Source organism: Candoia aspera, chromosome 1 (assembly GCF_035149785.1).
Source record: "Candoia aspera isolate rCanAsp1 chromosome 1, rCanAsp1.hap2, whole genome shotgun sequence".
In the NCBI taxonomy this organism is placed as follows: domain Eukaryota; kingdom Metazoa; phylum Chordata; class Lepidosauria; order Squamata; family Boidae; genus Candoia; species Candoia aspera.
The window spans coordinates 81888298-81900841 of NC_086153.1; the positions used below are offsets into that span (position 1 = coordinate 81888298).

Consider the following 12544-nt stretch of genomic DNA (forward strand, 5'->3'; position numbering starts at 1 on the left):
TGATGTACCACTCACCTCAAGTGCTATAAAGGTTTGGACAGTATTAGTTCGATTTAGACAATCCAGGCAATTCATCCGAATGGTGCCCATCTGTTGACTTCAAAAAACAAGTTAAAGAACTAAAACAATTAGTACTGTACCTCCCCCTATAGGTTTAGTACTCTACTGAGCAATTCTAGCATGAAAATTTAGGACCTTATAGAGAATAGCACAAGTCTTAAAACAGAGGCACAAGTCCATAAAGATCCGGGTTATGCATTGTTAGCTTCCTTTGCCACAATCCACCAGGGATGTGCCTCTGGGAATCCTGGAATTGGCTAGATCAGCTCTCCCCAAATGGTCTCTTCAGAACTGTAGCCCAGCTCCTATCAGACTGTAAAGTATGTTCTGTCTGTATGTTCATTCCCATACAACATTGTAAGAGCAATTAACTGTTGGCAACTATAACAGGATTCATGTTTCATATTCATTTGCTTTACAAATGGATAAGATTGAGAGATCAGCAGGAGATACAAGGTCTCCGAAAATGTCTGTGCCTGAGCCAACAACTTTCCAAACTGTCCCATATATAAAAGTGATTGAAGAGTTAAATAATGTAAATAATCTCACTTGCTCAAAAATACAATTTATAAGCAAGATAGTATAAAAGACCCACAGCTGTAAAGTTTGAGCATAAAAAACTATTAAGTAAAAAACACAACCATGTGCTGATGAAGGACCACAATACTCACCAGGAACTTGCATTTTCACCTTTTGTGAAGATGCCTAATTCTTCCCAGTGCAGCTTTAGCTGAGGTCCCAGCAAATTCTCCAGTTTCCCATCTTTTGCAAAATGGTGGTAATCAAAATTAATCATTGGCGTGTCTACTGCATGGGATGATGCCCAAAGCAATTTCTGATAAAAGAAAAGGACAGAAAAGAACCTTCTTTCTTTTTGTTACTTCATCTGTAAAAGCGTTTGTGATAACATGCACTGAATAGCTGTTGAATGCTATATATCTAACAGTACAATCAGTTGTGGAGTTAACCAGAAGTAAATCCACTAAATATTTATATTCAATTACTTTAATGTCCATCCCTTATCAATTTCAAGATCGTACTTAACTTTCTGTGACATGACATCACAGAAAAAATTGGGATTCACCATGTTCTGATCTAATTGGGATTTAGTTATCTATGCTTTAATGTTCTCCAGGTGAATGAGTCCAAAAATCATATTGGCAGGAGATGACATGAGTGGTAATCCAATACTTTGGAGCAGCCAGGTTGAGAAGGTCAAGGTAGTACTTGATACAGCTGCACAGCAGTCTGCTATTTGTATTCACGGCTGGATGTTCATCTAATAGTCTTTCTTAGGTTGGAAGGCAGAGAAAGAAGTAAAAAGAAAATTATATTTTGTTCCCAGAAGCATTAAGACAGCGTAAGTCAGTGTTTCTCAAGCTTAGCAACTTGAAGATGTGTGGACTTCAACTCACAGAATTCCCCAGCCAGCATGCTGGCTGGGGAATTCTAGGAGTTGAAGTCCACACATCTTCAAGCTGCCAAGCTTGAGAAGCATCGGTGTAAGTAATAAAATCTATTTCTCATGTAATAAATTATTATAGTAGAATACTTGAGGGGTCCAGACTTACATTGAAAAAGTATCAGCCAGGAGACTACAGAATTTGGCAGAAATCCCAACAGACTGGTAGAATGCAAGATACGTTACTGTCACAAAAATCACTGGTGGAATATTCCATCAGCAAAGTCATTTCACAAACCAATCAGTAAAAAGGAGTCATTAGGGACAGGATGAGTGGCAGAGAAAGAATATTCTTACATTATATTATATATCAGTTATCACTTCAATCTACAGTTGCCACCTCTGCCTTTCAATTGTGTTTTACAACAGCTCAGACCTGGAGCAAAGGATCTTCTTCCCAACTGACTTTTGGTGGGAAGACTGAATCAAAAATATCTGCTTCTAAGTCATCAGCTACTTTTCCATGTCTCCACAACAGAATGTACAACATGGGGTAACTTAATGCACTATCACAGCATATCACCACAAATATATTGAGTGGATCACAAGTACAAGTAGAACATAACTAAGGTAGCCTCTCTGGCTTCACATGTGCTCACAAACAGGAATATGGCATTTGAAAACTACCCCATTACATGTTGCCTCCACACCTCTTTTACTATATGTGAATTATTTGGCTTTGGCTGAACTGTACTGCATAATATGGCTATGACTAACAGGTGTAACATGAGTAGGAAATTCCTCCACCCATTCACAAAGCCTTATGCTTATTTGTTTAGTGCTGTTATTTCAAAGAATTCTACCCTGCCCTTTAAGCTTGCATTGTAGGCAGATAGCAGTGATGCTAATGCTAAACTACTACTGTATTTTTACTCACTCTAATTAGCAATATGATCAAGCTCATTGCAAAGTTCCAATGGGCAAGATCCAAAATAAATTCAAGAGAAAATCACTGTGTATATAAAGGCTGCTTCTAAGAGGAGAAGAGGCGAGCTGTGTCTGCCACTGGATCTGTTCCTTTGGTAACTGCCCACACATCTCAGTACTTGGGAATGACTGAAGCACTACCAGCCCAGCATGAGTCATTGTTCCAAGCACTCTATCCAATTCTGCAGCTGTGTTAACTGTTAACCGCACAGAGAAATTACAATGATTACCTCTAAGAGATCCTAGTGAGAAAGGCAGTGGGCCCAAAGACACTTGCCTTGGTACTCCCCAGAGCTTCTGTTCCCCCCAACTTTGTTTTTAAAAGACCATTTAAAAAGTTAGAAGAGAATAAATGGGAAGTCAGCATGCTATCAACACTGCTGTTGTTTCCCAAAAAGCCTCTAGGTTCTATATGTAAAGAGAGGCCTTAGAAAATAAAGAATGTGGCTGCAGCCAAATGCTTTGTTTGGAATTGTACTCTCCTGCCCACAAAAATGACAACTTTAACTTGGGGTGACCAAGAACCCTCTTATGGGCTAGGAGGAATGGTGAAGAGTGACATCAATTCCCCTAATGGTAAGCATTTATCTCCCCCTACCCACTCCATCCTACCCCTATACTTCAGATCCCATGTCCAAAACACAGGCACAGCAGTAGAAGCCCTAGCTGGGTAAAAGAGTTGCTACTTCACATGCTGGAGGACCGTGGTTTTAATTCAGGTAACCATGCTAGAAAACAGGAGAAAGCCCACCTCAGCTAAGAGCAGGGCTGCATGGGATAACCCCCTTCCCCACACTGCCTAATAAGTCAACCCTGCTGGATACCATCACAGCAGAATTTACTGTCCCTTCCTCTTTTTCCACCACCTCCAAATAACTGTCTCCCTGTACCTTGGGAGCCTTTTCACTTGGTTGCCCTAGTGAGCCCACCCCTTCATATCCACAGAACTAAAGTGAACACTAAGTGAAGGAGCCACTTACAATCAGTGGTGTGCCAGAACTGGCTTGCACTGGCTTGAGAGAATAGAGCTGAGCCTTAATGCCTAGCGCACTGATCAGCCAGTTGGTGGTTCACAGTGCGCAGTTCAGTGGAGCTGGCAGCCACACATTTATCAGCATGCCACTGCTCACAACCCATCAAGTTCCTTGTCAACATACAGGGATTTTTACAAAATCTGATATCCTGTAGAGGGCATAACCCCAGTATATGAGTGTATCTTAAATATCTTTTTTCTCTGATAAGTATGATTGGAAATGCAACAGCATACAGGTAGTCCTCAGTTAATGACCACTTGTTCAGTGACTGTTTGAAGTTAAGATGGTGCTGAACAAGTGGTGGTTATGACCTGTCCTTGAAGTTCTGGCCGTCCCAGCACCCCCACGGTCACGTGATTACGATCTAGGTGCTTGGCAACTGGCTCGCACTTATGACAGTTGCAGTGTCCCAAAGTCATGGGACCATGATTTGCACCCTTCCCTGCCAGCTTCCAACAAGCAAAGTCAATGGGGAAGCCAGCAGGGAAGGTTGTGTCCTGTTCAGACTATGAGGCGGCCAGGCAGATTTAATATCAAAAAATACTCTTTATTAAATAACTATTTACAATAAATAAGTCCTCAGAATCAAGAGGTAGACTGGTTTCAATCAAGACCAACTGGGTAATAATGAGGAGACCAGTAAGGTTGCAAGAGGAAACTGGTAAAACAGTGGAGTAGGATTCACTGATGGAGGCTGGAAGGCTGGAAGAAGCTAGGGTATGTGGCAGTACTGAAACTGGAGATGAACGTCCACGATCTGGAACAACACTTGAACTAGGCTGACACCAGGAAGCTGGGTGAGACCGAACTGGACCCACTGGACAAGACTTGGCTCTAGCAGCAGGACTGGACTGGGCTCGGTGACTCAGGCTGGACTGGATACTCTGGACTGAAGACTCGGAACAAGGCTGAGAACTCAAAGCAAGGCTGGACTCGGCTGGAGATTCTGGACTGGTCTGGATACTGGGTACACAACTAGTCTGGATTGGAGGTTCTGAACTAGGTGAAGGGCTTTAAACACAACCAGGCTGGACCACAGGTTCCAGACAAGGTTGGGAGCTTGAAACATGCCTGGACTGGAGGCTCTTGACTAGGCTGGGAGCTTGAAACACGACTAGGCTGAACTGGAGACTCTGGACTAGACTGGAAGCTTGGAACATGACTGGACTGGAGATCCTGGGCAAGGCTGGAAGCTGGAAGCACTACAAAACTAGGCTGGAGATCCTGGGCAAGGCTGGGGGCTTACAGCACGATGAAGCTGAAGAATCAAGGCAAGACAGAGCTTGAAGCATGACTGAACTGGACTGGAAACCCTAGGTATGACTGGGAGCTAGGAGCAAGGCTTGAATGCAAACCTGGATTGTGCTGGAATGCAGCGGCAAGGTCTGGAGCTGGACGCGAGGCTGTGCTTGACAGGGGCGGCAGAAAAGGATCCTCTGATGCAGCTTGTACAGAAGGCAGTTCCTTGGAGGTAGAAGACGCTGACGCTGATTCCAATCTGGCTACAGGCAAGGCTTCCAATGCAGGTAAGGACTCTTCCTCAAGAGCTGTAAGCTTGAACAATCGGTTGTCTCCAGCAGCTTGCTCTTCATGCTGATCCTTTGCGTGACTATTCCCTTCTGCAGCCAATCAGGCTGCCTTCTCCTTTGCGCGCTTTTCGGCATGTCTTTTGCGAGCACTTATTGGAGGATTCAAATCCTCCTCCTAAGGCTGGCCAATCAGCATCTGTGAATTCTCCCGCACTGCTGAGTCATCTCTGGGTTTTGCTTTCCTGGTTTCTGACCGGTAAGTTTCTGTTTCCCCCTCTGACTCAGAAAGAGTTTTGTTTTCTGAGTCAGAGGTTGGCTGGAACCTCACAGGTTGCAAGTTACTTGGGTAAGTCTTTCCTACTCATGCACCCTCCTCCAGCCCCTCTGTGCTTGTGCTGTGCCTTGCCAGCCACCCACACTCCTCCCTGGCCACTTGCACACCCTCCCCAAGTCCCACTGCACTCTTGCCACACTTCCCCGGCCACCCGTGCACCCTCCCGGCCACTTGTGCACCCTCACCCACTTGGCAGCAGCCATCCCAAGCCTTGTCACGCTCACGCTGCACCTCCCTCACCACCCACGCACTCTCACACACTCTCCCCAAGCCTCGCTGCACTCACTCACACCTCCCCTGCCACCTGGCCACACCCACACACCCTCCCCAAGCTTCACTGTGCTTGCATCGTCCCTCCCCAGCCACCCATGCACTCTCATGCACCCTCCCTGAGCCTCGCTGAGCTTGTGCACACCTCCCCAGCCACTCATGCACTATCATGCACCCTCCCCCATCTGGCAGCAGCCACCCCAAGCCCCACCACGCTCATGCTGTGCCTCCCCAGCCACCCCCCCCTCCTTCTCCCACCTGGCAGCAGCCACTTCCCTGCCTGCTGGCTAGCTTGCAAACCGCCTGGGACTTGCTACTTTCTGCAGCCCTCCCCACTGACTTTGCTTGTTGGAAGCTGGCAGGAAGTTGCGAGGAGGTGCCCGTTTAATGACGCATGATCCTTGCTTAATGATGGCGATGGGGACTGTAGGACTGCTGCCTCTAAGCAATGCGGTCACGTGACATCGCACTTTATGACTGCATCATTTAGCGACAGAATTTTTGGTCCCAATTACTGTCGTAACTCAAGGACTACCTGTACTGCTGTTTTTTTCTAGGAAAAGAAAAGAAAATCCATAGAGTACAACATATCATTCTCTGCTTTTAATGGAATTCCTTCCTTGGGAAACAGGGAACAATTTCAGATAAACAATCCAGTCATATTCACAAGTACTGTAGTGCCCAGTTGTTTTCAGTAGGCTATCAAAAATGCATTTATACAAACTTTACCAAGTTGGGATACTCAAAATCCCAATTATACAAAGTATATTTGTAAAAGGAAAATTACTATCTCTGATTTCTCCTGGCCAAGTGCCCACTGTTTTATATGAAGATATCTCTTACTTTCATAAGAAGCTCACTCTGAGCGAAGACAAAATTAGCAAAATGGCTTTGATCTTTGTTTTTACCTTGAAAGCCCTGCTGAGGACCTCCTCTCCTCCTTTGCTTCTCAGCAGATTAACAATCACTTGTTTGCCATATTGTTCCTTCAGAAGCATCATATGCCTGTAAAAGCAGGAGCAGGTTGCTTTGGTTTTGTAAATAACAGAAGCAACCTAGAACTCTTATTAAAATACAGGTGACAGATGTCAATGATGGCCTTATAACCATATGTGTTTTTCAGAGTATCGGCTGAAGAACTTGATTCTTTACTACAGTTTGTGTTGTGCTCCAAATGCATAATTGTTCCCTATCTTAATCGTCAACCACTGCTTCTTACACACAACCATTTTATCATTTACTTGGCTTCACTACCTGCTGAGATTGTGAGTAGATGAAATGATATAGGTAAACAAATGGTGATTAGTCTCTCAGGACACCTGGTTAATTATTGTTATAAATTCAGTGTGTTACTTGTTTGGGGGGGCACATCAAGACACTTATAGTACCAGTGTTGCAAAATGCCTCTCTGAGCCATCAAACTACAATTTTATTTTATTTTAAAAATTTTACTAGAAAATGGATTCTTCCCTTGACTCAGGTATCAAAGGCTATTTCAAATATTGCACGAAATATACCTACAAATATTAAGGCATCTACCAGACAGTGCAACAATTCCTTAGGAATCAGTACAGATATCAAACAGTGGTGCTGGATGAAATTAACTTGATCCAGTGGTTTTAGAAAACAATTCTTTGTTTACCACCATTAACACCCCACAGACTAGGCTCAACCTGTGTTCCATCAGAGCCAGCAGGAGTCTTCCTCCTGCAGACTTTGCAGCTGTCATCTCACTTGTTTAATTGCTTTCTCCTCGAGCAATTAAGGGCTGCTAAAAAGGTGAGGGCACTTAATCATACAAGACCAAAGAATGACTTTATCAGAGTTTCAGTAAGAGTGCCAGTCATAACATGTGGAAAAACACACAACTCTTCATAATTCATCAGAATTTACTGGCCTTAGGATGGACCCTTTTCACACATTCCCCATCGCTACACTTGCTGAGTTAAAAAGCTGCTGCTATCTCTAAACTTCAGAAGAACAGTGTTTGACAAGGGCAATGAGATGTTAAATCCCACTTTGGATTACCATCCATCTGGATAAAATAAATCCATCCGGAATATGTCCTGCCCTGAGATTTGGCTGAACACACGTTAGAACAACCACATAATATTCGTGGTCATAAAGTTCTGAGTTGTTCAAGATCCAAGCAACTCAGCATTATTGCTGGTCTCACCAACAATAGCCCTAGAGGTTCTTAGCAACACATTGCTAGGCATCCCATGGAGGGGAACTGTAACTTCTATTGTATACCCTCTGTCCAAGTCCTCCTCTCCTACAGTGCAACTATCTCTCCTGTAAATTAAAAAATAGTGTCAACAACATGGCATTCTCATAAAGAAAAGTTACTCCTTCCCATATATTATGGGTAACAGAATATCACTCCATTGGATTGAGGTTGCCTTGATGGGGGATCCTAAAATATGATTGGAAAAGGTTATTTTTAAGAAGTTATCATACTATGTTTTTCTTATTTTATTTGTTCGAGTTATACCCCACCTGTCATTCAGGAACTCAATGGAGCATACATAGTGCTCTTTCCCCCCATTTTCTCCCACAACAACAATCCAGTGAGGTAGACTGGGCTAAGAAAGAGCAACTGGCCCATAAGTATCCAGGCACCCAAAGGCACCCACAACATTGACAGCTTTGCCCAAAAATATACACCTATCTTTCAACTTTTCTTCTTTCTCAAATACAGACCTAAATGACAAACAGGAATGTTCATGCAAAAGAGGGAAATGGATTTGAAAACTGAAAGATATGGCTCCATGCAAAATTCTGGAACATTCTATACTGCAAGCTGTAGCATCAAGTTCTAGGCTGCATGTTATCAGCAATATTGCAATTATTAAACCTACTTATCAAAAGCAGGAGCATTTGCCTCCAGGCCTCTAGTAAGTTTCAGATGATGGGAGCCAACCTAAGATAAAAAGAATAGGAAATGATACTTTAAACATGAATCACTAGATGTCTCCCTTCTTCATTTAAAGAAAAGTGTTTCTTTATTATTGCCTAGCAACCACCTGGGCATCCACAAATGATGCCACAGAACATAGAATGCAGATGTTATTAGAAAATTTGGGTGACAAAAAATAATGAATGGTGTAGGTTTATCTGCCCAGAATCTTCTTTCAAACATTTTTCTATTTCTTCATAAGTAAAATTGCTTGTCCCACTCACATATTTTAAAAACTTTATTATACTAAGTTAATTAACAGAAGAAAAGCTTAAATGCATATGACAGGATTTACAATATAACATCTTATAAACGTAACTAACGCACTCCGCATCTCTGTATTCCTGAATCTGTCCAAACCAAAATAAACACATTTACAGATCCAGTTCATGTGAAATGCTCTCTTAGCCCCTCCAAAAAGAAAAGAAAGAATGGAAATTCTTACCCTTTTTAGAGTTTAAGGCCAGAAATGTTGATATGCCAACTGTAAAGGAGACTTTCAGGATAGCACTAAACGTTGCGCTATGCATTCATGATTTATGCTTATTACCTGCAGTCCAGGTTGCTCCCAGAATAATGGAACTGAGCCTCTGATCTGGACAAAGGAAGAAACATCTGTGTCCAAATAGATAGTCTGAAAAAATAAAAGGAATGACATATATTTAGCTTAATGCAGTGTTTGGCTACAGGCAGCACTCTAACATCCACTGGTTCAGCAACTGAAATTACAATGGCGTTGAATGAGGGGTACTTACAACCAGTCCCTGTAGTTGTGGCCATCGCACATCCTCACGGTCTTGGGATTGTGATTTGGGCACTTGGTGACTGGCTCACAGTTACAACGTTGCAGCGTCCTACAGTCAAGTGATCACCATTTGCAACCTTTGCTACCAGCTTCTGACAAGCAAAGTCAATGGGGAAGCTGGCAGGAGGTCGCATATGGTGATCATGTGACTGCAGGATGCTGTAACTGCATGGGATTTGCCCAGCAATGGCAACTGGGACTGCTGAAACTCCGTCATAAGTCAGAGCAGTCATGTGATGTTGCACCTTATGACTGTATTGCTTAGCGACAGAGTTCCTGGAGTTCCTGGTCTCATCACTGTCAGCAAGCAAGGACTATTTGTATTATTTAAATTGTTTTAAACTTTGACAAGAGATCAATTTAGCTGGATTATCAGATATTTTTAAATTCACAAAATAACAAATAATAAATGTAAAATTAACATAACTCTACTAAGACGCTTAAAATGCTAATAAGATTTAGAAAATGTGTTATTTTTTTTTTAAAAAAACGTATTTCTTTCTAGCTGCTAACATTTTCCATACACTGTCTTCTCATGTTCAGTTCTACTCATGCAATAATGATATGTGCTCACTTTATACAAAAATTTATTTTGTCTATAAATTATAGAATAGAAAAATATGAATAGAGCCACCCTGTGTATCATACTGGGAAGATTTTCAAGGGGTCATAGTTTTTGTTTGGTTTCTGTTGAATGTGTACTTGGTACCTAACCACATTCTATGCAGAACTGTCCCTTTGAGATATGATAACTGGAACTGTGCAGGGTATTCTAAGTGTGATTGCGCCATAAAATTAAATAAATGCCTTGTGCTAGCATTTCTTTCCTAATGATCCTAGTTAGTTTGCCTTGTTTACACAACCTTTTCAGTGTATTCACTACAACCTCGAACTACCTTTTCTAAAAAGATATGATTTTTGTCTAATGTATAACACTTTATATCACTTTACGCTAGACTATATTATTTATTTCTTAATTCATTCGATTTGTACGGCCGCCCATCTCAACAAGGAACTCTGGGTGGTGAACAGAATTAAAAACAGAATAAAAACAATTACAATAATACAAAAATTAAAATACACAGCAACCAAGAATAAGTCACACGTCATAACTGCTAAAATAACCAAGAAACCGGCCCCTGCACATACTTGGGGCCCCAGGCCTGGGCACACCAGGTCTTTAAGTTAATCATTAAGTAATTAATCTTAATTAAGAAATTAGTCACTATGTCCATTTTTCTAGTTTGGAGAACACTTTTGAATTTTTATTGTTTTTTTTTAAAAAAAAAATAGTAATTATACACAAAGCTACATAGACCTTTCCCAGGATGCTGATTTTATCTGGAATGTTTCATTTTTCCCTGTCACTGCCACTTTTATTATAGAAAATATTACCTACTCCAAGAACATTTGAGATTGGCCTTTTCTGGAGGAAAAAAACATAACGTTCCAAAAAGAAACAAAACATTCCCAGAAGGAACTGCTTCATTTTGCACATCCTTAGTTTCAACTTAATAGCCCCTAGCCTATATTGGCTTATCTCTAAAATCTAAGTAGGATCAGACATGGTTAGTAGCTGGATGGGGCACCACCAAGAATCTCAGGGCTGTAGGTTAGACAAGGAAGTCAAGCAAATGTCCCAGAAGGCGGCAATGGCAAGTTATTTCCATATTATTCCCAAGAAAGCCACGCTGATATGAAAGAAATTAATTTATTTATTACAGGAATTTTTATACCACCAACTCAGATGACTCCTGATGGTTCTAATACTGATGTACCAAGGCCATTTTGAACAAGGAATTAAGCTGTGTGGGATATAATTTTTAATTTATTTCTTGCTGCTTCTCCCCATTTTCACACTGCATGCTGCTTTGTCTGATCCCCACCACCATTTCTTTTGATTCTGTATTTGTAGCAAATGAGCTAAAAGATCAACAGCTGACTTCAGTTTAGAAAGAAGAGACTTCATATTGTTTTGTTTTTCTTTGCTTGTGCAGTGTGAGTCATCGGAAGGTGGGTGGGGGAGGGACAGAGAGAGGGATGAGTCACAGCAAAGCTGAAATACCAAAAGGGTAGCTCAGTGGGAAACAAAGGAAGACCATTTATGCATAGAAGAGCTTCCAGGAGATAAAGCTAATTGTTTATTTTCTTCCTTAAACCAGGGGAAACAATGCGGTGTAAAGGGGTCAGAATATCTAGAATCCTGGCATACAATTTATTTACAAATGAGCAGAGCCAATACGACATGATGGAGCACATGGAAACCATTTTTTCCACTGCATTATAAGCAGTCAAGTTATTACTTCATTGCTGATTAAGCTAGTAGTCTACTAAGAAAGCAAAGTAATTTTCTTCCCCTCCCTAATATTTTATGTTCCTAACATAACTGGATTCCAGCCCATTCGCAAGTGTAGTCCCATCTTTATATTTGTATTATTACTGTGATTAATGAATATATGTATGTATATAAAAGTGATAGAAGTTAAGGTTAAGTTGGTGATTCTCAGTAGCTTCTATCATCTCAAATCTTGTTCCTGATTACTAAGCATACAGTACAGGTACCTGCTAGATTTATTTATCAATCTTTGCCCAGCGTATTTTAGGGAAGTCCTAGCTATTCCTACCATCTGTAGGGCCTTTTCCAGTAAAATCTTAGGAGCAGGATAACCAAGAATCCTAGTTAATGCTATTCTCTGGATATGGACTCACTGCTGATTTCTAATCCTGGTGTTCAGCTTTAGAGAAATAATTTCTGATAACTTGGTGACTGCTTGGGTGACCAAGTAAGATATAAATTCAAGAGGTTTCACCCAATGCCTATAAGTGAGATTCTCAGCAGTTACAGCCTTCTTTCAGCCACAGACAACAAGCTGTCTCCAACAAGAATATGTTACGTCATACATCAAAAGCAAAGTGTATGGACTATGGAATAAAGAACGGTAGATGCCATTTCCTCGTGTCAGTTTCAACTTACTTCACCGCAAATTGGGATTCTTTGGGGGGGAAATGGAAGGGTGCCAATACTTTTGGCCAGGTCTGTGTATTAGCACAAAAAAGGCAGCAAAAAACTTCTGAAGAGCCTGTGCTTCTCTTCTGTCACTTGCTGCTTTAAAAGATGCCTCATTTCACACTTAATTATTTAGTGACATGGATCTTCCCCTGCT

General features: G+C 41.5%; 1 protein-coding gene across 2 annotated transcripts in view; it reads right to left on the bottom strand.

Annotated features, from left to right (window-relative positions):
- The window catches only part of SYNJ2 (synaptojanin 2), a 63188-nt gene that overhangs the window by 31608 nt on the left and 19036 nt on the right, over positions 1–12544 (bottom strand). For both annotated transcript variants that reach the window (XM_063308082.1, XM_063308089.1), the window contains exons 5-9: positions 9126–9209; positions 8478–8539; positions 6525–6621; positions 732–895; positions 16–97 (exon numbers count right to left, since the gene is read on the bottom strand). In XM_063308082.1, coding sequence (XP_063164152.1) covers positions 16–97; positions 732–895; positions 6525–6621; positions 8478–8539; positions 9126–9209 — 489 coding nt within the window. The remainder of the gene's footprint in view (positions 1–15; positions 98–731; positions 896–6524; positions 6622–8477; positions 8540–9125; positions 9210–12544) is intronic.